The sequence below is a fragment of the Doryrhamphus excisus genome, linkage group LG1 (genome assembly GCF_037039965.1).
Source record: "Doryrhamphus excisus strain RoL-2023G ecotype Guam linkage group LG1, RoL_Dexc_Guam_v1.1, whole genome shotgun sequence".
NCBI classification, from domain to species: domain Eukaryota; kingdom Metazoa; phylum Chordata; class Actinopteri; order Syngnathiformes; family Syngnathidae; genus Doryrhamphus; species Doryrhamphus excisus.
This window is the reverse complement of record NC_136357.1, coordinates 28,261,007-28,287,961: the sequence shown is the minus strand read 5'-3', so window position 1 is coordinate 28,287,961 and position 26,955 is coordinate 28,261,007. Positions and strand designations below refer to the sequence as shown.

The 26,955-nt window shown below is 37.0% G+C and overlaps 1 protein-coding gene across 2 annotated transcripts; it reads left to right on the top strand.

Annotated features, from left to right (window-relative positions):
• The first annotated feature begins 574 nt into the window (after positions 1 to 574).
• Positions 575 to 26,927, top strand: wdhd1 (WD repeat and HMG-box DNA binding protein 1). 2 transcript variants are annotated; one of them, XM_058077007.2, is made up of 26 exons: positions 575 to 633; positions 892 to 977; positions 4,930 to 5,041; positions 5,131 to 5,282; positions 6,731 to 6,842; positions 7,832 to 7,882; positions 8,652 to 8,747; positions 8,842 to 8,934; positions 10,226 to 10,332; positions 10,422 to 10,557; positions 10,656 to 10,881; positions 12,449 to 12,636; positions 12,697 to 12,881; positions 12,955 to 13,196; positions 15,540 to 15,677; positions 16,625 to 16,781; positions 16,868 to 16,982; positions 17,912 to 18,043; positions 18,133 to 18,350; positions 18,447 to 18,562; positions 18,636 to 18,692; positions 20,013 to 20,044; positions 20,290 to 20,463; positions 21,542 to 21,684; positions 22,202 to 22,337; positions 25,903 to 26,927. In XM_058077007.2, the coding sequence occupies exons 2-26, from the start codon at positions 901 to 903 to the stop codon at positions 26,089 to 26,091; spliced, it is 3,384 nt and encodes a 1,127-aa protein (XP_057932990.2). In that variant the 5' UTR covers positions 575 to 633; positions 892 to 900; the 3' UTR covers positions 26,092 to 26,927. The 2 variants fall into 2 exon arrangements, with proteins under 2 accessions (XP_057932990.2, XP_057932991.2); XM_058077008.2 differs by having other exon boundaries at positions 20,299 to 20,463; positions 25,903 to 26,925.
• Positions 26,928 to 26,955: the final 28 nt, after the last annotated feature.

The window sequence follows — 26,955 nt, the reverse complement described above, 5'->3', positions numbered from 1 at the left end:
CGCTCGAAAATAATCCACCTTGCTGTCTGCGAAGGACATTGTCAAGGTTTCAACAAAAAGTGCAGTACCACTTTTATCTTGCATTGTTATACCATGCAGAAATTAACATCTAATCATAGCAATGCTATGTAAATATAATATAGTATGTGGTTGTCTGATTCACTGTGGTTCTTCATTGATACTGTTAGATTTCACCCAGACACCCTCTTCTGAATGCAAAACCAGCACTTCCTGTTAAAGAGTTCAAATCCTGATTCACTTCTGTAGCAAGAGTTTTGTCATTATATTAAAATTAATGTTTGTCCAAATGACCAGATTTAGCCTGGGATCATTAAAGTTCACACATTCTTGAAATAAAAATGAATATTTTGTTGGTTTGTTGTCTTATATTGTTGTATTTACATATTGATACATTGTTAACAAATAAGAAACAATTTTTTTCTTTTAAAAATTAAAAGCAAAACCATTCAAAATTTCAGTAAAAAGCATGAATATCCTAAATCCCTATTTTGTACGTCGCTTCCGCCAAAGTGGGCGGCGCAGAAATGACGTCATGACGTCGCCGTCGGGACTTGTGACGCCCGCTTCCTTCATGAGAAGTCGATTCACTTGCCGTCGCCTGCCGGGAGCTTTGTAAGTTGTCCAGTACACATTGAAACGCAACATATTCACTAAATAATCTCGGTTGTCACAAGTATAACGTATTTAACGCGTTTCCCTCGCTGTTATGCTAGGTAGCTTTGTGTATTGTTATTGCTAGCTTACCTCCTCAGCTACTGTAGTTAATCGCTGATGACTAGCTAGCTAGCTAGCTAGCTGTGTGGCCAAGTTGTTTTCCTACTAAATCCCGATCGTTTAATCCTTCTTTTTTTAATGTCGTCCTTCGTATAGTTTGCCAACATGCCATGTGAAAGGAAGCCTATGCGCTACGGACACTCGGAAGGACACACCGAAGTCTGCTTCGATGACACTGGAAAGTATGTCAACATTATCAAGCCATATAATTTGAAAATAACTTTATTATGGACTGGCTCAGTAGCCAGCCCATAGACTGCTACTTGCAGTATTAACCGAAACGTTAAAAAATGGGCCACTAGATTAGGTATAGCCTTGTTCTATTTTTAGAACAGCACAAAGAAACGAGAATTTACAGAATTTTCACAGCCTTGTAGCTCAGCCATACGGCCACGTAGGAACGTGATTGATGGCTAATTTTTGAGATAAGCTTCTGAAGTCTCTCTGTGGCTAAATGCTAATTGCTAGCATGTTAGCATGTTAGCATTTAAGCTAATTTACTCACGTCTAAAGGCAAATACACACATGACATGATGTAGGGAGGTTATAGGACAACCTTGGCACTTTCTAAACTTGAGGCTCTCTTGCTAGGTGCTAGCATGATGATTGTTAGCATGTTAGCATTTAAGCTAATTTACTCACGTTTAAAGGCAAATACACACATGACATGATGTGGGGAGGTTATAGGACAACCTTGGCAGTTTCTAAACTTGAGGCTGTCTTGCTAGGTGCTAGCATGTTAGCCGTTAGCATGTTAGCATTTAAGCTAATTTACTCATGTCTAAAGGCAAATACACACATGGCATGATGTAGGGAGGTTGTAGGACAACCTTGGCACTTTCTAAACTTGGGACTCTCTTGCTAGCTGCTAGCATGATGACTGTTAGCATGTTAGCATTTAAGCTAATTTACTCACGTTTAAAGGCAAATACACATATGGCATGATGTAGGGAGGTTGTAGGACAACCTTGGCACTTTCTAAACTTGGGACTCTCTTGCTAGGTGCTAGCATGATGACTGTTAGCATGTTAGCATTTAAGCTAATTCACTCACGTTTAAAGGCAAATACACATATGGCATGACGTAGGGAGGTTATAGGACAACCTTGGCACTTTCTAAACTTGAGGCCCTCTTGCTAGGTGCTAGCATGGTAGCCGTTAGCATGTTAGCATTTAAGCTAATTTAGTCATGTCTAAAGGAAAATACACACATGGCATGATGTAGGGAGGTTATAGGACAACCTTGGCACTTTCTAAACTTGAGGCTCTCTTGCTAGGTGCTAGCATGAAAACTGTTAGCATGTTAGCATTTAAGCTAATTTATTCACGTTTAAAGGCAAATACACACATGGCATGATATAGGGAGGTTATAGGTCAACCTTGGCACTTTCTTAACTTGAAACCCTCTTGCTAGGTGCTAGCATGGTAGCCGTTAGCATGTTAGCATTTAAGCTAATTTACTCATGTCTAAAGGCAAATACACACATGGCATGATGTAGGGAGGTTATAGGACAACCTTGGTACTTTCTAAACTTGAGGCCCTCTTGCTAGGTGCTAGCATGATGACTGTTAGCATGTTAGCATTTAAGCTAATTTACTCATGTTTAAAGGCAAATACACCCATGGCATGATGTAGGGAGGTTATAGGACAACCTTGGCACTTTCTAAAGTTGACGCTCTCTTGCTAGGTGCTAGCATGGTACCCGTTAGCATGTTAGCATTTTACCTAATTTACTCAAGTTTAAAGGCAAATACACACATGGCATGATGTAGGGAGGTTACAGGACAACCTTGGCACTTTTTCAACTTGATGCTCTCTTGCTAGGTGCTAGCATGATGACTGTTAGCATGTTAGCATTTAAGCTAATTTACTCACGTTTAAAGGCAAATACACATATGGTATGATGTAGGGAGGTTATAGGACAACCTTGGCACTTTCTAAACTTGAGGCTCTCTTGCTAGGTACTAGCATGGTAGCCGTTAGCATGTTAGCATTTAAGCTAATTTACTCATGTCTAAAGGCAAATACACACATGGCATGATGTAGGGAGGTTATAGGACAACCTTGGCACTTTCTAAACTTGAGGCTGTCTTGCTAGGTGCTAGCATGTTAGCCGTTAGCATGTTAGCATTTAAGCTTATTGACTCATGTCTAAAGGCAAATACACACATGGCATGATGTAGGGAGGTTACAGGACAACCTTGGCACTTTTTCAACTTGATGCTCTCTTGCTAGGTGCTAGCATGATGACTGTTAGCATGTTAGCATTTAAGCTAATTTACTCACATTTAAAGGCAAATACACATATGGCATGATGTAGGGAGGTTATAGGACAACATTGGCACTTTCTAAACTTGAGGCTCTCTTGCTAGGTGCTAGCATAATGATTGTTAGTATGTTAGCATTTCAGCTAATTTACTAATGTTTAAAGGCAAATACACACATGACATGATGTGGGGAGGTTATAGGACAACCTTGGCAGTTTCTAAACTTGAGGCTGTCTTGCTAGGTGCTAGCATAATGATTGTTAGCATGTTAGCATTTCAGCTAATTTACTAATGTTTAAAGGCAAATACACACATGACATGATGTGGGGAGGTTATAGGACAACCTTGGCAGTTTCTAAACTTGAGGCTGTCTTGCTAGGTGCTAGCATGTTAGCCGTTATCATGTTAGCATTTAAGCTAATTTACTCATAACTAAAGGCAAATACACACATGGCATGATGTCGGGAGGTTATAGGACAACCTTGGCAGTTTCTAAACTTGAGGCCCTCTTGCTAGGTGCTAGCATGATGACTGTTAGCATGTTACCATTTAAGCTAATTTACTCATGTCTAAAGGCAAATACACACATAGCATGATGTAGGGAGGTTATAGGACAACCTTGGCACTTTCTAAACTTGAGACTCTTTTGCTAGGTGGTAGCATGATGACTGTTAGCATGTTAGCATTTTAGCTAATTTACTCAAGTTTAAAGGCAAATACACACTTGGCATGATGTGGGGACACTATGGGACTGCATCAACCTTTTCCGTACTTGAGGCTTTCTTGCAAGGTGGTACCGCGGTAGCCGTTGGCACACCGGGCCCGAGGTTCACAGCGCAGGTGGCCAGTCCATCAAAATTTCCGCGGGAATTTTCTAGTTTAGAATAACCTCGAGGACACCATGTGATATTTGCTTGTATTGTATCGGCTATCAATGTTCAATAACATTGCTTACATGTAAGAAAATGACTTTACTACATTGGAAGTATGTCAAATGTGAAAATGCTACATGCAAATTTATTAACATGCAGAAGAAACATGCTGCAAATGTCAAAAACAACTGCATGAGAATGCCTGTAAAGATGCTATACATTTAATTTACAATTCATTCAGTCAATTAACCATGTTTATGATTAAAAATGTGTAATTTAGGTGAGAATAATATGAAATATGCCTTTTTTTTACTAATAACAGGCTGTATTGATATATTTTTGTGATAGAGTGAAGGCGTGAAATTTGCCGCCTGAGTAGCGATAACTTGTTTATCATGATTAATTAGTTCCAGACCCCACTGTCATAAGTGAATTTACACCAAGTAGGATTCAATTTTAACACAAAAGTTCTTACAACGTTTTTCTTTTAACATTAGAGCGCTCTAGACATTAAATAACACCCCTATAATCACCTTTACACCCGTATTACTCAATGGTGTGATATAATGAAAGAAAATAAGATGTAATGTAAACTCACACATGTAGGGATAGCTCCTTGTTGATGATTTTGATACTTCCAGGACTTCTTGTACCAGCTAGTATGACATTAGTGACACCTAGTGACCAGCGTTGAGCACTACATTGTGTTTTTGAATGTGTTTTCTGAATGTTTATTTAGTAGAGGTGTCACAAGACGACACGATGCGTGAGAATGAGAGAACAATAATTTTAATAAAATTACAATGACTTGTTACAAAAAAATTACAATTACAAAACTTTTTTTTTGCAGCCAAATTAACCAATGTTATGATGATAATTAATAATAACCACACTTTGGACACCCTTGTGTGTGCTACCAGTTATTTTTAGTCTTTTTTTGTGATTGAAAATGCTTTATTTAGGCTAGAATTTTTTTTAAACCATGCACATTTTAGGTTCATTGTAACTTGTGGAAATGATGGCGATGTTCGGATTTGGGAGGGTGTGGACGATGACGACCCACGATTCATCACTGTTGGTGAAAAAGCTTATTCTCTGGCACTCAAGGTGGGTCACCTCTCACCCTCTGGTGGATTCAGAATGTCTATAATTTTTGTTGTTGTTTGTAGTCAGCTGACATGTGTTCTTTATTTTAGAACGGAAAACTTGTGACCGCAAGTTCCAACAACGCGGTCCAGATTCACACCTTTCCTGACGGCGATCCAGACGGCATCCTTACCCGGTTCACGACCAATGCCACGCATGTCTCCTTTAACGCCACCGGCTCCAAAGTTGCTGCTGGATCCAGGTACTGTTTGAAATGATCATTTTTTTTGATATCCTGTTGATATTGATTGGTAATTTGTAATAGGAAAGACATTGTGTGCAATGGAATTCTTCTGTGTGGCTTTCACTTAAATAAAAGTGGGAAAAAATAAATGAAAAAAGAACAATGGATGAAGTAAAAAAAAAAAAAAGGAACTTGCATAAAAGCAAAAATAAAAAATAAAATGAAGTTGCCGTAAATAAAAGTGCAGTAAAGTAATTAAAAATAAATACAAATGAAAAATGACTTGCATAAAAGTGTAAAAAAGTAATAAAAAAATTAAAGTGCAGCAATTAAAATTGTAAAAAAAAAACAAATTTCAAATATAGAAAAATAATAAGTTGCCTTAAAAGTGCAAAAAAGTAATAAAAAAATGTATACACATGAAAAAGCCTTGCATAAAAGTGCAAAAAAGTAATTAAAAATAACAAAAATAAAAGTGCAGCGATGAAAATTGTAAAATAAATATTTCACATAAAAATGACTTTAAACCTTTTAAAATAATAGAAATAAATACAAATTTAGAATGACATATAACAGTGTTATAAATTAGAAAAATAAAAAACGTAACTCCTAAAAGTGTAAAAAAAGTCATACAAATAAAAACAACTTAAAACATTAACAAATACATAAAAATATATAAAAAATATAATAATATATTAATATTATAATATATTTATATAATAATAATAATAATAATAAATATATTGTTTTTTTTTCAAGCAGTTTTTGTGTGGACATCATGGACAGATTCCAGTCAAATAAGCAGAATTAAAACGAGCAAACTTATGTCAGTGCTGCTCCAGCATATTTCATATTTTATGCATTCATGTGCATCACATAACTCCTCGGGCACAAGTTGCCGCTGCTTTCAGGGACACTTGTAAATCGCATCAAACACACCCACACATGCACATGAAGCAAAACGAAACCAAAGCTAACTTGTTGCTCACACAACAATAAGACAATGTTACAAAACGTCATACTTATTGTTGTATTACCCAGGGAAAGACCCAAGACCATAAACAAATGTCACTTTGACTTTGTCAAGGCACTCATGCCTTCACTGTTTGTTTTTTTTTCCTGAGGTATTCTTGCGTGTTATGTTGGCTGGATTCAGTTCTGAATCGTGAAGCGTGCCATGACTCACTATGATTGTTCTTCCGGTATGGAATGTTCATACGTTGATGTTCCCCGGTCTTACTTGCGTCACACCGACAGAGCAGCTCATAGACGGGTTTCTGATTAGCAGTAATTGGAAATGATTGTTGAATTGATTTGTGTGAGCACAGCACACGGGGCGTTATTCATCCCCGGCATCTTCACTCTTGCTTTGTTTGGGATATCGATTTAAAAAAAAAAAAAATAGGCATATAGGCAGAATGTAGCGTTGTGCACATACTGATGGCTCATTTCTCTCCCTGCCTCAGTGACTTCCTGGTTAAGGTGGTGGAGGTGTCTGACAGCAGCCAACAGAAAACCCTACGGGGCCATGAAGCGCCCGTGCTAAGCGTGGCCTTTGACCCCAAAGATGACTTTCTGGTGAGTAAAGTTAAATAATTCCCATTGACATAAATAAATACCGCAGGTCCATCCATCCATTTTCTAATATTTCAATATTAAACAAAGCAAAATCTTTATTGCTCTCTGGTTCTACTATATCTTACTTATTGTGTTTGGAAATATGGGCTAATAACTGCAGGGCTCGACAATAACAATGTACTGATGGCCGATGGTTTGACTACGAAAACATCTATCATGGCGTCCCTGCCAACATGGCCCGCGGGCCGAATGTGGCCCGCAGGACACCAGTTTGAGGCCCCCCAGCCTTGATATGAAAGTTTAAGTTTGATATGCATGCTGTATGGTATCATGTACCCGGAAAAAATTATTACGTTTGATTCATGTTCATGTTAAAGGTTGAATAACTGTTAACTGATAACAATAGTTATCCTCCCTATCCGTGTGGAAGTGGTAAGTTTTTTGGCTATTTAAGTTGAAAGGAAATAACTTGAAGGCTACCGTTTAGGTCGCTAGATCTGTAGTTTGCGAGTTAGCATGTGTCTCAAGACCCTGCAGTTGCGCAATATGTCGTAAATAATGTTCATGTTAAATAACTGTTAATAGTTATCCTCCCTATCCGTGTGGAAGTGGTAAGTTTTTGGTTATTTAAGTTGAAAGGAAATAACTTGAAGGCTACCGTTTAGGTCGCTAGCGCTCCAGTTTGCGAGTTAGCATGTGTCTCAAGACCCTGCCGTTGCGCAATATGTTGTAAATAAAAAGAGTATAAATGTGACTATAGTCGTGTTTTGTCATGTCTACAGGGCTCTAATAATGCTTTGTTCTTTTTTATAGGAAAAAAATAATATATCTACCCACCAACTATTGGTATTATTATTATTATTATATTTATTTATTACTGATTGATTTTTTTTTTAATTCTTTGATTTGTTTATTTATTTTTCATCTTATTTTGTGCAGAAAAATAAAAATGTGATAATTTGAATGAATATGAAATTGTTCTTTGACAGGCTTCTGCCAGCTGCGATGGCTGCGTGGCGGTGTGGAATATTGAAGAGCAGGTACTTTTACGCCAACAACGTAGTAATATTAATTTAGATAAATTAGAATTTCCTCTCATCACAACCTTTGGGTCATATTGATAATTTTTCTCATTTACAGTATGCTTTTATGTATTACCATTTTCAAACTACAACCTTTTTTTGAAGTAGTAAAATAAAAAATATATATATTTTCTTGGAAAAAACTCTGACGCCTAAAGGGTTAATATTGAAACATGCGCATGGTAGCCCCACACCCCGCAGTTTGAAAACCACATCTGGAAAAATGGGCACTGGTGCATCATGAACAGGAAGTTGCATCATTCAGCTCCTGTGCGGGCCTTGGGACGGCTGATGAATGATAATGAGATTTCAGTTATGACTGTAGCACGGTCCTGTTTTATTTTCTTCTGCGTCATATGTGTATGTTTATTATTATTATTTATTTTTATTATTATTTTATTGTTTTATTATTTTTTTATTATTATTTTATTTAATTTATTTATTTTATTTATTTTATTATTAAAAACTGTTTACTTTAAGTCTTGTCTGCTAAGGAATAATTAATGGGCCAATACGCATTTTGATTAGTTCAATATATGTATTATCAGATTTCGAGTTCCAAAAAATAAAATAAAATAAATAATAAAAAAAAAAAACCATAAAAATCCAAATAAATGTTAATTTTGAGAGTTACGTCAGCAAATGGCACGGATCGGACAGGATGTTATTATGACGTTTTTAATACTCCCCATCCGACTCATACTTTTTATCTCGTGCTTTGATTCAGACTCAAGTGATCAGCTGGCCTCTCCTGCAGAAGACCAACAACATCAGTAACGCAAAATCGTTGTGTCGCCTGGCCTGGCAGCCTCTCACAGCAAAGGTCTGAGCCCAAATCCGCTTTATGTCTTTCTTATGGGAACGCGTTATTATTATTATTATTGATATGTGATCATTAAGCAAATGTGTCTGGTTAGTTTTTAGCCGTTCCAGTGGGCACCAAGGTTCACCTGTATGAGAGAGGGTCCTGGGATCACGTGAGCACCCTGTCTGATGATATGCTGACGCAGGTGAGTTTCACCGCGTGTTTGAGACCCCCTGGTATATATTATTACTGTATTTTCCGGACTATAAATCACACTTTTTTTCATAGGTTGGCTGTTCCTGCGACTTATAAATGAAAAAAGTGTTTATGTTTTTGTTTTTATGTTTTGTGTAGCTGAATAAGCATTGTGTTAGCATATCTTACACCTATTTAGCCTGTTCTATATTCTTTTATTAATGTTAAAACTTACCTTCCAAGAGGACGTAATGTCTGTTTTGGTCAAGTAGTTAAAAATAATTACCCTCAAAAAATGCGACTTATACTCCAGTGCGACTTATGTATGTTTTTTTTTTCTACCTAATTATGCATTTTTTGCATTGTGCGACTTATGTATGTTTTTTTTCTACCTAATTATGCATTTTCGGCCTTGTGCGACTTATACTCCAGTGCGACTTATGTATGTTTTTTCTACCTAATTATGCGTTTTTGGCATTGTGCGACTTATACTCCAATGTGACTTATGTATGTTTTTTTTCTACCTAATTATGCATTTTTGGCCTTGTGCGACTTATACTCCAGTGCGACTTATGTATGTTTTTTTTCTGCCTAATTATGCATTTTCGACCTTGTGCGACTTATGTATGTTTTTTTCTACCTAATTATGCATTTTTGGCCTTGTGCGACTTATACTCCAGTGCGACTTATGTATGTTTTTTTTCTGCCTAATTATGCATTTTCGGCCTTGTGCGACTTATGTATGTTTTTTCTACCTAATTATGCATTTTTGGCCTTGTGCGACTTATACTCCAGTGCGACTTATGTATGTTTTTTTCTTACCTAACTATGCATTTTTGGCATTGTGCGACTTATACATCAGTGCGACTTATATATGTTTTTTTTTTACCTAATTATGCATTTTTTGCCTTGTGCGACTTATGCTTCAGTGCGACTTATGTATGTTTTTTTTTCTACCTAATTATGCATTTTTGGCCTTGTGCGACTTATACTCCAGTGCGACTTATGTATGTTTTTTCCTACCTAATTATGCATTTTTGGCCTTGTGCGACTTATACTCCAGTGCGACTTATGTATGTTTTTTTTCCTACTTAATTATGCATTTTTGGCATTGTGCGACATACACTCCGGAGCAACTTACAGTCCGGAAAATACGGTATTATTATTATTATTATTATAGTTATGTGTTATTGTAAATTTTACATATTTATAAATAAGCGACTTTTTTTCTGTGAAAAAAAACCAACTGAATGTTAAATGTGTACTGCATGGCGTTTATAGCGTCCCCTTGTTGTTTGCAGCCCATCAACGTGGTGGCATGGTCCTCGTGTGGACAGTTTCTGGCAGCAGCCAGCGTGGGGGGGTTCATACTAGTTTGGAACGTGAGCAGCAAATTATGTGTGGAAAGGTATGTCATTCATTTACGGTAAACGCTAAATACATTCAAGAGTTTATTTATTTATTTTTGTTGTGAATGTTGTCGCTTCCGCTCCACAGGCACAAACATGAGAAGGGCTTTACGGTGTGCGCCGTAGCCTGGCACCCATCTGGCACTCAGATTGCTTACACTGATACCGAGGGCTGTTTGGGCCTACTGGATGGTTTCAGCGCATCCACGTCTGACACCCTCAAGGTATGTACAAGCTGTACACAGACTACTTTACATTAGTATGAAACAAAACAAACTGGTTGCTATTCTCGTGCTACGTGATGACATCCGTCTGTCATCAGGCCGCCGCAAATAAAAGCGACCGAGGCTATGACGATCTATTTGATGACGACGATGGTGACGACCAAGTCTTGGATGAAAGATGGAGCGATGCCAAGTCCCCTTCTAAGAAAGCAGTCGTTGGCGTCAAGGAGGATGACGATGGCGACGACGACGATGATTTCCTCATGCCCGCGACAGGCCGTGTGAGGAACAGAGGCGCAATCCTGGATGATGAAAATTCACTCGGTGAGTGCTGTGGTGTGGTGCGTTCAAAAGCGATGTTGGTCTCCATGTGTTATAGAGCAAAAATTGTGAAACCATAGTCATTTTTACTATTTTTTTTTTTATTTTAAAATCATTTTCATTTATGCATTTAAAAAAAATTAATTAGTTTTTACACTGTTAAGTCTTTTGTTCTTTTTATGTTGAATAACTACTATTGCTGTTTTTTTAGTATTTTTGCACTTTTATTTTTGTTTTTATAATTTTTTACACTTTTTATTTGTCATTTATAATTTTTTTTAATTTTAAAATAATTTGTATTTATTCCAAAAACAATTTACATTTAAAAGGCATTTTTATTTGTATTTATTTTTAATTGCTCTTTTACACTTATGAGTCTTTTTTGGCATTTATGCAAGTTATTGTTTTTATTTTTGTTTTTATAATTTTTTACACTTTTTATTTGTCATTTATAATTTTTTTACATTTTTTAAATAATTTGTATTTATTCCAAAAACAATTTACACCTAAAAGGCATTTTTATTTGTATTTATTTTTAATTGCTCGTTTACACTGATGAGTCTTTTTTTTGGCATTTATGCAAGTTATTGTTTTTATTTTTGTTTTTATAATTTTCTACACTTTTATTTGAGTCATGTATAATTTTTTTTTATTTTAAAATCTTTTATTTATTCCAAAAGCAATTTACACCTAAAAGGCATTTTTATTTGTATTTATTTTTAATTGCTCTTTTACACTGATGAGTCTTTTTTGGCATTTATGCAAGTTATTGTTTTTATTTTTGTTTTTATAATTTTTTACACTTTTTATTTGTCATTTAAATTTTTAAATAATTTGTATTTATTCCAAAAACAATTTACACCTAAAAGGCATTTTTATTTGTATTTATTTTTAATGGCTCTTTTACACTGTTGAGTCTTTTTTGGCATTTCTGCAAGTTATTGTTTTTATTTTTGTGCTTTTATTTTTGTTTTTATAATTTTCTACACTTTTATTTGAGTCATTTTAATGATTTTTGAAATTTTTAAATCACTTATCGTAATTTTTTTTACTGTTAAGTCTTGTTTCCCTTCATGTAAGTTGTTGTTTTAGTTTTTATATATATTTTTTACCATTTTTTTATCATTTTTAAAATTTTTATTCATTTTTTTGCGCCTCTATGACATTTTTTTTCTTTTAATTCCTTTTTACAGTTTTTTTCCTCCCTTTTTTTACACTTAAGTATTTTAAATATTTTCGATTTTTGTTTTTTTAATGCATTTAAGTGTTTTTAATGTATTATTTAAAGTTTTTAGTTAAATCATTTTAATGACTATTTATTTTAACACTTTCAGCAAAGTCATTTTTTATTTATTTATGCTTCCATACGTTTATTTCCTTTTTATTTTGTGTACACCAAACAAATGGATCCGCGACCCACCAGTTGAGAACCCCTGCCCTAGTGTACAGTATGTGTAGTATATTTTCACCCCATGTAGTATTTGGAGGTATTTGTTGTATAATCATTCCAACCTATCAAAAGAAGGCTTAAAATAAATCATTAATTCTGACGGGAGCTGTCACTCAACAGATATGGGCTCGCTGAAGCTTGGCCAAGATGAGTTCGGACTTGACGACGGCGCCGACAGTGGCGCGATACCCGCCGCCGTTGCTTCGTCGGCTACCACGCGGCCCGTTTACGACGGCCCCCAGCCGACGCTCCCCCAGAAGGCCTTTCAACCAGGCTCTACTCCGACGCATCTCACTCACCGTTTCATGGTAATTAACACAAACCGATCATCTGAAAATAATATTAAAAGTAACCGTAATGTCCGCCAGATGTGGAACTCTGTCGGCATAGTTCGAGGCTACAACGACGAGCAGGACAATGCCATCGACGTGGAGTTCCACAACACGGCCGTGCACCACGCCATGCACCTCACCAACACGCTGGGTCACACCATGACTGACATTTCCCAGGAGGCCGTGCTGCTGGCCTGCCCCGCCACAGACCAGCTCGCGAGGTAGAGTCTCGAAAATAACGTCGACGACCAGATTCGGTAATCTTTGTGTCTTTTTTTTTTGCCCTCCCTTCAGTAAGCTCCACTGCCTCCATTTCTCATCCTGGGACACCAATAAAGAGTGGATGGTTGACCTGCCCCAGGGCGAGGATGCAAAGGCGCTGTGTCTCGGTCAGGGATGGGCGGCGGTCGCCACCAGCGCTCTCATGGTCAGATTCTTCTCCGTCGGCGGGATTCAGAGGGATATCTTCAGCCTATCGGGGCCTGTTGTCTGTATGGCGGGACATGGAGAGCAGTTACTCATTGTTTACCACAGAGGTACTCTACATACATACATACAGTGAAGAAAATAAGTATTTGAACACCCTGCTATTTTGCTATTTCTCCCACTTAGAAATCATGGAGGGGTCTGAAATTTTCATCGTAGGTGCATGTCCACTGTGAGAGAGATAAACTAAAAAGAAAAATCCAGAAATCACAATGCATGATTTTTTAACAATTTATTTGTGTGATACAGCTGCAAATAAGTATTTGAACACCTGTGTATCATCTAGAATTCTGACCCTGAAAGACCTGTTAGTCTGCCCATTAGAAGTCCACCTGCACTCCATGTATCATCCTGAATCAGATGCACCTGTTTGAGGTCGTTAGCTGCATAAAGACACCTGTCCACCCCATACAATCAGTAAGACTTTAACTTGTAACATGGCGAAGACCAAAGAGCTGTCCAAAGACACCAGAGACAAAATTGTACACCTCCACAAGGCTGGAAAGGGCTACGGAGCAATTACCAAGCAGCTTGGTGAAAAAAGGTCCACTGTTGGAGCTATCATTAGAAAATGGAAGAAGCTAAACATGACGGTCAATCTCAATCGGAGTGGAGCCCCATGCAAGATATCACCTCGTGGGGTCTCAATGATTCTAAGAAAGGTGAGGAATCAGCCCAGAACTACACGACAGGACTTGGTCAATGACCTGAAAAGAGCTGGGACCACCGTTTCCAAGGTTACTGTAGGTAATACACTAAGACGTCATGATGTGAAATCATGCATGGCACGAAAGGTTCCCCTGCTTAAACCAGCACATGTCAAGGCCCGTCTTAAGTTTGCATATGACCATTTGGATGATACAGAGGAGTCATGGGAGAAAGTTTTATGGTCAGATGAGACCAAAATAGAACTTTTTGGTCATAATTCCAATAAGCGTGTTTGGAGGAAGAAGAATGAAGAGTACAATCCGAAGAACACCATCCCTACTGTGAAGCATGGGGGTGGTAGCATCATGCTTTGGGGGTGTTTTTCTGCACATGGGACAGGACGAGTGCACTGCATTAAAGAGAGGATGACTGGGGCCGTGTATTGTGAGATTTTGGGGAACAACCTCCTTCCCTCTGTCAGAGCATTGAAGATGGGTCGTGGCTGGGTCTTCCAACACGACAACGACCCGAAGCACACAGCCAGGAAATCCAAGGAGTGGCTCCGTAAGAAGCATATCAAGGTTCTAGCATGGCCCAGCCAGTCTCCAGACCTGAACCCAATCGAAAATCTTTGGAGGGAGCTCAAACTCCGTGTTTCTCAGCGACAGCCCAGAAACCTGACTGATCTAGAGAAGATCTGTGTGGAGGAGTGGGCCAAGATCCCTCCTGCAGTGTGTGCAAACCTGGTGAAAAACTACAGGAAACGTTTGACCTCTGTAATAGCAAACAAAGGCTACTGTACCAAATATTAACATTCATTTTCTCAGGTGTTCAAATACTTATTTGCAGCTGTATCACACAAATAAATTGTTAAAAAATCATGCATTGTGATTTCTGGATTTTTCTTTTTAGTTTATCTCTCTCACAGTGGACATGCACCTACGATGAAAATTTCAGACCCCTCCATGATTTCTAAGTGGGAGAAATAGCAAAATAGCAGGGTGTTCAAATACTTATTTTCTTCACTGTATATACATACATACATACATACATACATACATACATAGGGGTGTGTATTGGCAAGAATCTGGCCATACGATATATATCACGATACCGTTTCTTGTAGTTAACCTTGCTCTTGTGTTAGCTTTTCACCCAAATCAGCTATAAAATACACTAAAAATAATAAGTTACCATCAAATTTGCTTGGTTACCTTCTTAGGCGTCCTCATCCATGAGAATGTTGGTTTTAATAATAATATTTAATTTTGTCACTATACCCTTCGATTTAAATTTCCAAAAATGGTCAAATGAACCTCAAAAGAATAATATTTAATAATAATAATAATAGGGGGATACTTTCTACCAGTCTTTGTTCGTTCTTGCAGTTGATGAGCCCTTGGTTTTCCGACTTGTATTTGCATTTTTTGTTTTTTTTTTTTCGATCATTTCATTTCGTGTCCTCCTCATGAATGGTGATAAAACGTTCCATTTCGTTATCAAAATGTTATCATTTCGGCATTTTCCCGTATCATTCATGGGCAGTTTCTAGGGTACAGGGCCAATTAATACTGTAGTATGTGATAATTAGCGGTACCAACAAGTATCAGCATATCAGGCATATCAGTTTTCTGCAAAAAAAGCCAGTATCGTACATCCCTCATATTAATACTATGTATATAATAATGTATATATTGTATATTGACGTGCCATGTTTGTTTCTGTGTCTCCTTTCACATGATTAGGGACGGGTTTTGATGGGGAGCAGATGCTTGGCGTGCAGTTGCTGCAGTTGGGTCGAAAGCCCAGGCAAATTATCCACGGACAACCCCTCCCACTCTCGCACAAATCTTTCCTATGCTGGCTCGGATTTACTGCTGAAGGTACACTTTCATTTTTTTTTTCTGATAAAACAAAATAAAATTGTAATATTCAGAAAATTAGGTTGGCAAATAAGTTAAAATATAATGGGAATAAAGTCAAAATATTGTGGGAATAATTCATAATATTCATTCATTCATTCATTTTCTACCGCTTTTCCTCACGAGGGTCGCGGGAGGTGCTGGAGCCTATCCCAGCTGTCTTCGAGCGAGAGAGAGGCGGGGTACACCCTGGACTGGTGGCCAGCCAATCACAGGGCACATATAGACAAACAACCATTCACACTTACATTCATACCTATGGACAATTTGGAGTCGCTAATTAACCTAGCATGTTTTTTTGGAATGTGGGAGGAAAGCGGAGTACCCGGAAAAAACGCATGCATGCACGGGGAGAACATGCAAACTCCACACAGGGTGGAATTGAACTCGGGTCTCCTAGTTGTGAGTCCACGCAGCATCATAACAACATAATTTTCAAAATATTACAATTTTGTTTGTTGTTTTCTCCCCCCCCCCCAATATTACAACTTTAAAAATGTCTCTTTAATTTTTTCTTTTTTTAATATTTATTTTTAATATAATTATCATAAAATTTGGACTTTTTCTTGTATAAAATGACTTCTGCGTGCTAACCACTCGCCCACTTGTAATATTAGGAAGAAAAATATGTATATTTTTTCTAACAAAATAAAATTGCAATTTCAGAAAATAAGGTTGGCGAATAAGTCAAAATATTGTGGGAATAAAGTCAAAATATTGTGGGAATAAAGTCAAAATATTGATGTATATTGATTACATATCAATATGTAAGAGCAAATATTTTAAAAATAAAAAAAAAAAAAAAAAAAAAAAATTGCGCTACACTCTCTACACTTAATAAAATAATTATGTAAAGACATAATTCACACTTTTTTTATGCCATTTTGTAAATGACGGTGTTCTTTCAGGTACCCCGTGTTACGTGGACTCTGAGGGTGTGGTACGAATGCTGAACCGCTCCTTGGGCCTCACATGGACACCAGTCTGCAACACTAGAGAGACGTGCAAAAGCAAATCAGACCACTACTGGGTCGTTGGGGTGCATGAGAACCCTCAGCAGCTCAGGTGACTCCATGTTTTATTCCAGTACAGTACAATGGCAATACATATACGTGTATGTCAAATATTGTCTTTTTTTTTTTTTTTTTAAGGTGCATACCATGTAAAGGCTCCAGGTACCCCCCTACCCTTCCCAGACCTGCAGTGGCCATCCTGCCATTCAAGTTGCCGCTGTGTCAGACAACTACAGAGAAAGGACAGATGGAGGTAAACGTAGCAGATAAACACTATTATTACATGAATATATTATTATATTAATATACGCTATCTCACAAAAGTGAGTGCAATCCTCACGGGTCCACAATTTAGAAAAATGTTCTTTAGGTCAGGGGTCTCAAACTCAATTTACTTGGGGGGGGGGGGCACTGGAGCTAGGGTCTGGGTGAGACTGGGCCGCATCAGGTTTTATCCCCCCCAAAAAAACAGCATTTATTAAAAACAGAAAAATATACAAACTTCAACGCTCATGAGTATACAACACCCTCTACTGTTTAGCAGTAGTAAATACAATAACACATATACAACAGCGCACCAATAGATTGCTCTAATACACCACAAGGATGCGGAACATATGCTTTAAAAAATATGTAAAATTGCATATAAAATTGTGAAACTGACCCGCAATTTAACGAGGGAACACTGTTGCGATATGAAATGCGATAATATAATCAATTCTTGTAAAAAAAAAATTTTTTTCTTTTAGTATTTTGATTGGGAATTTACAGTAAATTTTACAGTAATTTTTCTTCTTGTAATTATGACTTTATTGTCATAATAATTTTGACTTTGATTTTGTAACAACTTTTTCCCGCAACCAAATTTTCCCCAAATTATTTCATTTGTTTTTTAAAAAATATTTCAATTTTATGCTAGTAGAATGATGTTTTTTCTAATTGTGTTATCAAACTATTCCTGTTATTTTAAAAAAAGTGTTTATGTTAATGTATTTAATTTTATTTAATATTTTTGTCGTTTATTCACTTAAAATTGCAATGTTTTTCTTGTAATATTTTGACTTTATTCTTGTAAAATTACAGCTATTTTTTCCCCCTTGTTGTTTTTTTTTTTTGTTATTTTGTGAAGTTATATTTTTCAAATAAGCTAACTCAATTGACGCAATTCCTCCGTCCCTCCAGGAACAGTTCTGGCGTTCTGCGCTCTTCCACAACCATTACAACTTCCTGTCGTCTAGCGGTTACGAAGTGGACGAGGACGGGCAGAGTCAGTCGCAGAAAGAACAACAGGAGCTGCTCATGAAGATGTTTGCGGTCAGTATATAAACTTTGTCGAGGTTCGATTCCCTGCCGCGGCCGAGCTGTCTTCCCAAGTGGATCATTTGGAGATTCTATTCTTCTAGTTGTCGTGTAAGCTGGAGCGAGAGTTTCGCTGCGTGGAGCTGGCCGAGCTGATGACTCAAAACGTGCTGACGCTGGCTATTCGATACGCATCCCGATCCAAACGCATGGCCCTGGCGCAGCGGCTCAGCGAGATCGCTCTTGAGAAAGCCGGTCAGATTCAGGAAGACGAACGGGAGGATGTCACGGAGCACAACAACATCAGACGGACTCCATCTGGGTAATGCCGAAATATGTTTGAATAAACTTTACCGTCTGCATAGTGGATCAGTGGAAACCACGATTAAAAGCTGAGCTTGACGTGCACCTCCAACAGGTATGACCATACGGAAAAACATTACAACAGACAAGAGGATGAACCCAGCCAGGAGGCCGAGGAGCAAGAGGACCAACAGGAAATGGAAGCTGAAGATGAAGCAGACGGCCCAAAACGTCAGTCCACGCTGACCTTTTATGTTCCCCGCAATGTTCCCGTGCTTATTATGACTTGTGTCTGCCACCGAAGGTCTGAACCCGTTTGCCAAAGCGCCAGGATCGCCCCCGAAGCAGGCCACCCCGCCCTGTAAGTTACCTCTAATTCGTTCTACACAATTTACTAGCTGGCTAAAATACTGGATGAGGAAAGAAAGGGTGTTATTTCATTTAAGAGAGTTCTAATAATAAAAAACTGTATTCAGAGCAGGGGTCTCAAACTCAATTTACCTGGGGGCCACTGGGCAAGGCTGGGCCGCATCAGGTTTTCCCCCCAAAAAATAAACGCATTTATTAAAAACAGAAAAATATACAAACTTTTCCACTGTTCTCAAATATCTTAATTTTTTTTTTCTGCACAATATAAGATGAAAAATAAATAAACAAATCAAGAATAAAGTAAACCAATCAGTAATAAATAAATATTATAATAATAATAAAAGGGCAAATAATAAAAATTTAAGAAACCACATATAGTTGGTGGGTAGACAAATTATTTTTTCATATTAAAACGAACAAAGCATTATTAGATCCCTGTAGACATGACAAAACACGACTATAGTCACATTTATACCCTTTTTATTTACAACATATTGCGCAACTGCAGGGCCCTGAGACACATGCTAACTCGCAAACTCGAGAGCTAGCCACCTCAACGGTAGCCTTCAAGTTATTTCCTTTCAACTTAAATAGCCAAAAACTTACCACTTCCACACGGATAGGGAGGATAACTATTAACAGTTATTTAACCTTTAACATGAACATGAATCAAACGTAATCATTTTTTTCTGGGTACATGATACCATACAGCATCCAAATCAACATTAAACTTTCATATCAAGGCGGGGGCCTCAAACTAGTGTCATGCGGGCCACATTTGGCCCGCGCGCCGTGTGTTTGAGTCCCCTGCTGTAGATGGGAAAAGTCTATTATTATTCCAAATTTGCTCATTTCCCAGTTTTTTAAAAATCTTCCAAATATTTCCAAATACCACTTCCACACGGATAGGGAGGATAACTATTAACAGTTATTTAACCTTTAACATGAACATGAATCAAACGTAATAATATTTTCCGGGTACATGATACCATACAGCATCCGTATCAAACTTGCGCGGGCCTGCACTAACATTAAACTTTCATATCAAGTACGGGGGCCTCAAAGTAGTGTCATGCGGGCCACATTTGGCCCGCGGGCCGCGTGTTTGAGACGGGTCTTGACTTCAAGAGGGAGCTTGTGAGCTGCCTAAAATAGCTTTTTTTTTTTTTCATTTTAAACTCTTATCGGTACTTGTATTGTATATTTCCTAGCTACCTTTTGAGTGTTAAGTTGCTGTGTGATGATGTGTGACTTACCATGGAAGTGCAAACATATTTAATGATGTATGTTATCTCTCAATTTTGTTTTGTAGCTGCTAAGCTTGGCCGGTCCAACCCTTTCAAGGTGAGCTTTGTTGGTAGTATAAACCAGGGGTGCCCAAACTTTTTCCACAGAGACCCGCAAACAGAAAAATGAAAGGCGCCATTTTAATATGTTAAAATAAAATAAAGCATATATTTAAGTAATAGCTTTATTCGTTGTTTGTATCAGCATTTCTGTTTAATTTTATTTCTACAATGTACGGGCTAATAATAAACACTTTGGGCACCCCCCCGTTATAAACCATCTTGTATCTAAACCGAGACAAGTCCGTTCAGGTTTCGCATTCGGGGAAGTCCTCTTCTGTGTCCGGTCAGCCTCGCGCGGCAAACATCCTGGACAACATGACGTCCAACAGGAAGTCGGCTCCACTCAGTGCATCTGCAGGGAAGTCAAACAGAAGCCCCGTCCTCAAACCGCTCCAGCCGCGGCCAAAGACCAAGGTACTTTTCAGGCGCCGATGGAGAACCTGCTGCTAGAAGTGGCATTAAATCGTACAATTATACTTTTTACACTGAGGGAAAAATATTAGTACAAACTATTTTTACTTTATTTCTGTAATATTATAACTTTTTCCCCAACATACGTTTCCAAAAATTACAACTTTATTCTTTGTTTTTCATAATATAAATTTTTTTTTTACATTATTTTTTTCTTTAAACTGAACTCTGTGCTAGTAAAGGTTTTTAGTATGTTAATATTAATATATATTATATTTTTTCTCATAATATTTCAAGTTTATTCTTTTTATTCTATTATTATTTTATGTCCTTTTTATCATACGACTTTTTTTTGTTTATTGTTACATTATATTTATTATTATTTGGTTTATTTTAGTTTATTCTTTTATTATTTTTTGTCCTTTGTTTCTCATAATATTAAAGGGTTTTTTTACATGATTTTTTTCTTTAAACTGAACTCTGTGCTAGTAAAGGTTTTAGTATATTAATATATATTATATTTTTTCTCATAGTATTTCAAGTTTATTTTTTTATTACTTTTTTATAATACGACTTTTTTTTGTTTATTGTTACATTGTATTTATTATTATTTGGTTTATTTAAGTTTATTCTTTTATTATTTTTTGTCCTTTGTTTCTCATAATATTAGATTTTTTTTACATTTTTTTTCTTTAAACTGAACTCTGCTAGTAAATTTTAGTATATTATATTTTTTTTCTCGTATTTCAAGTTTTATTCTTTTTTTATTATTTTTTGTTCTTTTTTGTAATACGACTTTTTTTTTGTTTTTTGTTACATTGTATTATTTATTATTATTATTTGGTTTATTTAAGTTTATTCTTTTATTATTTTTTGTCCTTTGTTTCTCATAATATTAAAGGTTTTTTTTACATTATTTTTTTTCTTTAAACTGAACTCTGCTAGTAAAAGTTTTAGTATATTAATATATATTATATTTTTTGTCCTTTTTTTATAATCCGACTTTTTTTTTTTGTCACATTCTCGTCAACTTCGAAGACAAAATAAAAGGAAAAAAAAAATGTCCTGGTTCTCCTTTCAGGCTCAGTCTACTCTGCTGCACATGACTGGTGCAAAGGCAGCCGCCAAGACGACTCGGCAGAGCTTGGAGACCCTTGGAGATCAACAGAAGCAGCCTGACCTCCCGACACCTCCCTCGCTGACTGACAACTCCCAAATGAAAAGGTACCATATCTTGGCCATCCTGTTAGCATGCTGCTACACGGAAACAGGAAGTTGAAGTCAGATGCGAACACGGTTACGTCTAAAAAAAAAAAATATTAACCCAGTCACGGATGAAAGGGATAAATGAACATTTAAGTTGACTTTCACCTTCTTGTAAATGTGGCGGCAAGATCAACATAAACACCACCTTCTTGTTTTGCTATGACTTAGTTGTTTCTCACCTTTTTTATGAACAGGTAAAAAGTAACCTTAAAGGCGACCTAGTATGCTCATTTTTCCACCCTTTGTATTGAGTTGGGGCTGCACGGCGGTCGTGTGGTTAGCGTGCAGACCTCACAGCTAGGAGACCCGAGTTCAATTCCACCCTCGGCTATCTCTGTGTGGAGTTTGCATGTTCCCACCGTGCATGCGTGGGTTTTCTCCTGGTACTCCGGTTTCCTCCCACATTCCAAAAACATGCTTCCACGGAAAAGTGGAAGGGTCTTCTTCTCACTTGGGACTTTTTGTTACCTATCAGACCTCAAACAGGCTTTCAGCTGTGGATGGAAGAGAACCGGAAGAACATCATAGCGGACCACCCGGATCTGGAGGAGACGGACATTATCAAGGAGGCGATGGGGCGCTTCAGGAATCTGTCAGTGGAGGAGCGACTGGTATGGAACACAAAATATTCAAATCATTTTTAATATTTTTCAATGGATAACTTTACTTAGGATTTTTAAAAAAAACAAAACAACGCAAAGCAGCTTCCTGTTTAACATGAAAAGGCAAAATTACATTTAAAAAATGTTCCAAAAAATTACACCGCCATCCCTTTTAGTCCCGTTTTACGGGACAATTTTCAGGAAAAAAAAACATTTTCTCGATTTTGTTCAAGAATATATGCTTCTTTTGGGAAAAAAAAACCAACGCAAAGCAGCTTCCTGTTTAACATTTTTTTTCTCATAATACAAGTTTAATCTTGTAAAATTGCTACTTTTTTGTTAGAATAAGTTATTTAAAACATTACCCTGTTTTACAGGACAATTTTCAGGGAAAATTTTTTTTGAACGATTTATTCAAGAATAAAAAAAAAAAACTACGCAAAGCAGCTTCCTAGTTAACATGAAAAGGCAAAATTACATTTAAAACATTTCCCCGAAAATTGTCCCTTATTACCCCGCCGTCCCTTATAACCCTGTTTTACGGGACAATTTTCAGGGAACATTTTTTTTTAACGATTTCTTCAAAAATATATGCTTCTTAGAAAAAAAAAACAATGCAAAGCAGCTTCCTGTTTAACATTTTTTTCCTCATAATACAAGTTTAATCTTGTAAAATTGCTACTTTTTTTGTTAGAATAAGTTATTTAAACCATTTCCCCCGAAAATTGTCCCTTATAACCCCGTTTTACGGGACAATTTTCAGGAAAAAAAATTTTTTTTTGAACGATTTGTTCAAGAATATATGCTTCTTTGAAAAAAAACCCAATGCAAAGCAGCTTCCTGTTTAACATGAAAAGGCAAAATTACATTTAAAAAATGTTCAAAAAATTTGTCCCTTATTACCCCGCCGTCCCTTATAACCCCGTTTTACGGGACAATTTTCAGGGAAAAATGTTTTTTTTTTTTAACGATTTGTTCAAGAATATATGCTTCTTTGGAAAAAAAAAATAGACAATGCAAAGCAGCTTCTTGTTTAACTTTTTTTTCTCATAATAAAAGTTTAATCTTGTAAAATTGCTACTTTTTTTGTTAGAATAAGTTATTTAAAACATTTCCCCGAAAATTGTCCCTTATAACCTTGTTTTACGGGACAATTTTCAGGAAAAAATTTTTTTCTTCTTTGAAAAAAAAAAAAAAACTCCACAAAGCAGCTTCCTGTTTAACATGAAAAGGCAAAATTACATTAAAAAAAATTTCCCCGAAAATTGTCCCTTTATAACCTTGTTTTACGGGACAATTTTCAGGGGAAAAAAAATTTTTTTTTACGATTTTTTCAAGAATATAATTTGATATTTTCTTGCTAAGAGGTCAGATCTCATGCTTTGTTACCAGCCCATACTCAACGCATCGCCTTCAAAAGTGCATATGGAATAAGATAAAATATGGAATATAAGTATCTGACCGATTTCATCTCATTTTTTTTTGCAAACTTACAGTTTAAAAATTTTGAATGGTGCAGAATTTTGATGGTGTGTTTACTGTCCCAAAGTACCAAAACATTCCAGGAAAAGATGGCGTCATTGTTTAATTTGCATAACTGGCTGCAGGAAAGGAGAATAATGTTGGAGTTAAAAAAAAAAGTAATACTGTATACAAATGAATGTATTTTTGCCTTATTTTGCATAAATTCATAAATTTCCTATTTTAAGAAAAATGTCACTACTTTTGTTCCGGAAACATTTTGCTTGTAGACCAGTCTTATGTTTTTCTTGGGGATCAAATAGAAATTAATTTACAACCTTTTGAAGTATTTTATGGATAATACATAAATACAAAAAATATGTATCACGCCCCCCCCCACTTGAGACATAAATGGGTGTTTGTAGCGCTAACCTGATCCTGACCCTGCATTCATCAAGCTCCTCAGCAGGCAGCTGGGTGACGTGCTACTCGATTGGGGAGAACGTGGATGGGAATCGGTGAGTAGGGGTGGGGGTTGGGTGGGGGGGCACTTGTTGCCTGGAAACCCGATTGCCTGCCTGCCTGCGTTATGGCCGGCGAGGAGGGCACAAAGCACTGATCTGGTGATAACACCGCCAAGCGGTGACGCTGACAGACTCGAACTGATTTTCCTCTCAAGTCAGATTAGAATCTTTTTTTTTATGACGGATCCCAGTCCATGCACTATTTATTTTTGATATCAATATATTAGAGCAGGGGTCTCAAACTCAATTTACTTGGGGGGGCCACTGGAGCTAGGGTCTGGGCGAGGCTGGGCCGTATCAGGTTTTCCAAAAAAAAAAAAAAACCGCATTTATTAAAAGTAGAAAAATTCCACTGTTCTCAAATATCTTAATTTTTATTTTTCTACACAAAATAAGATGAAAAATAAATAAACAAATCAAGAATAAAGAAAATCAATCAGTAATAAATAAATATAATAATAATAATAATAAAAAAGCACATAGTTGGTGGGTAGACATTTTTTTTTCATATTAAAATGATAATAAATAAATCACCTACCACTTCCACACAAATAGGGAGGATTAACTATTAACAGTTATTTAACCTTTAACATGAACATGAATCAAAGGTAATAATTTTTTCTGGATACATGATAGTAGTTTGAGGGGGCCTCAAAGTAGTGTCATGCGGGCCACATTTGGCCCGCGGGCCGCATGTTTGAGACCCCCTGCTGTAGATGTTAAAAGTCTATAGTTATTCCAACTTTGCTCTTTTCCCCCTTTTTTCATTTTTTTAATCTTCCAAATATTTCAACATTTTTCATGATTTTTGTAGATTTTCCTCTCGTAATATTATGACTTTATGGCATAATATTTTGACTTATTCCCAAGTTAATTTCCCAAAAAACGACAAAATTTTCCTCATTGAGAGTTTACTCGCATAAATGTTTTTCTCGTTAAAATGACCTTTTCTCGAATGTTTTTATATTCATGTTTTTTTTTTGTCATTTTTAAATTATTTCAACTTCCTTCTTATAAATTGTGATTTTTTTATTTCCATTATAGTTTGAGCTCATTCATTTTCCGCAACCTAATTTTCCCCAAATTTCCAACCCTGTTTTATTTCATTAATATTTCATTTGATGCTACTAAAATGTTATTTTTTTTAACAACTTTTTTTGTTGTTAGATTACAACTTGGCCGGCGGGCCGCATGTTTGAGACCCCCCTCTGTATTAGAGTTTTAATATTTGTGCTCGGTGCAGGTGAAGCGTGCGCCTTGATGATTCATGGCGGCCGTATTAGCTTCAGTGAAGTGCTTCCCTTTTGTCTGCGATCAGAAAGAGAGCGGGGTAGGGGGGGGGTGGAGAGGCGGGGGTGGGGTGGGGGGGTTAAATAAAAGCAAGAGGAGAAGAAGAGCCAGCGGGCCAAAAGAGACGGCGTCTGTCAATTGTGATTATACATGACAGGATGCAATTTGCAACCGCATGCTTGAGCGTTGACGCGTTGTTGTTGTTGTTGTTCTTCAAGAACCGGTGTAGGAACACACGCATACGTTCCCGTAATTAACACATGTTCGCCTTTTTTTTCTTCTTCTTCTTCTTCATTCAGTCGTGGACGGAGCGAGCCAAAGGCCCGACTGTCGACGCTACGGACCTGAAGAAGAGGAAGCGAGCAGAGGTGGGAGGAGGCGTGGAGAGTGGAATTGGTCCCGAAGACGCAGATGAAAAGAATGCCAAGAAGAAGAAGAAAGCGTTGGATACTTCCAAGCTTTCTGCCTTTGCTTTTCACAACAACTGATTGCTTTGATGCTTTTTTTTTAGCGTTTTTTTTTTTTGGTTTTTTGTGTTGATGTCCTCTGGTTCTTAAAGATCGCCCCCTCCTCGTTAGCTGCCATGATGAACACTCTTCATTCATTCGCCAGCCAATCACAGGCCACATATAAGACAAACAACCATTCACACTCACATTCATACCTATGGACAATTTGGAGTCACTAATTAGCCTAGCATGTTTTTGAAATGTGGGAGGAAACCGGAGTACCTGGAGAAATAAAAAAAAAAAAATCATTATATCATTATACAAAAATTTTCTGTCAATCGGCGTTTTTTCCTGCAAAAACGACGGTCCAGGGGTCTTGAGACACATGCTAACTCGCAAACTAGAGAGCTAGCGACCTAAACGGTAGCCTTCAAGTTATTTCCTTTCAACTTAAAAAAGCCAAAAACTTACCACTTCCACACGGATAGGGAGGATAACTATTAACAGTCCATGTCAAACTTGCGCCGGCCGCACTAACATTAAACTTTCATATCACGACGGGGGCCTCAAACTAGTGTCCTGCGGGCCACATTTTGGCCCGCGGGCCGCGTGTTTGAGACCCCTACCGTACAGCAAGTACAAAAGTCTATTCTTATTACTATCAACTTTACTCTTTTTTCTTCCTTTTCCCATTTTTTTAATCTTTCAAATATTTCAACATTTTTCATAATCTTTGTAGATTTTCCTCTCATAATATTATGACTTTATTGCATAATATTTTGACTTATTCCCAAGTTAATTTTCCAAAAACGACAACGTTTTCCTCATTGAGAGTTTACTCTCATAAACGTTTTTCTCGTTAAAATGACCTTTTCTTGAAATATTCTCATAAAACAGCAGTTG

Coding starts and splice junctions, on each gene's coding strand:
- wdhd1 (XM_058077007.2), top strand. CDS start 901: ATGCCATGTGAAAGGAAGCCTATGCGCTACGGACACTCGGAAGGACAC. Junction 10,333..10,421: donor AGCAAATTATGTGTGGAAAG/GTATGTCATTCA, acceptor TCCGCTCCACAG/GCACAAACATGAGAAGGGCT. Junction 18,044..18,132: donor TGCTCATGAAGATGTTTGCG/GTCAGTATATAA, acceptor CTATTCTTCTAG/TTGTCGTGTAAGCTGGAGCG.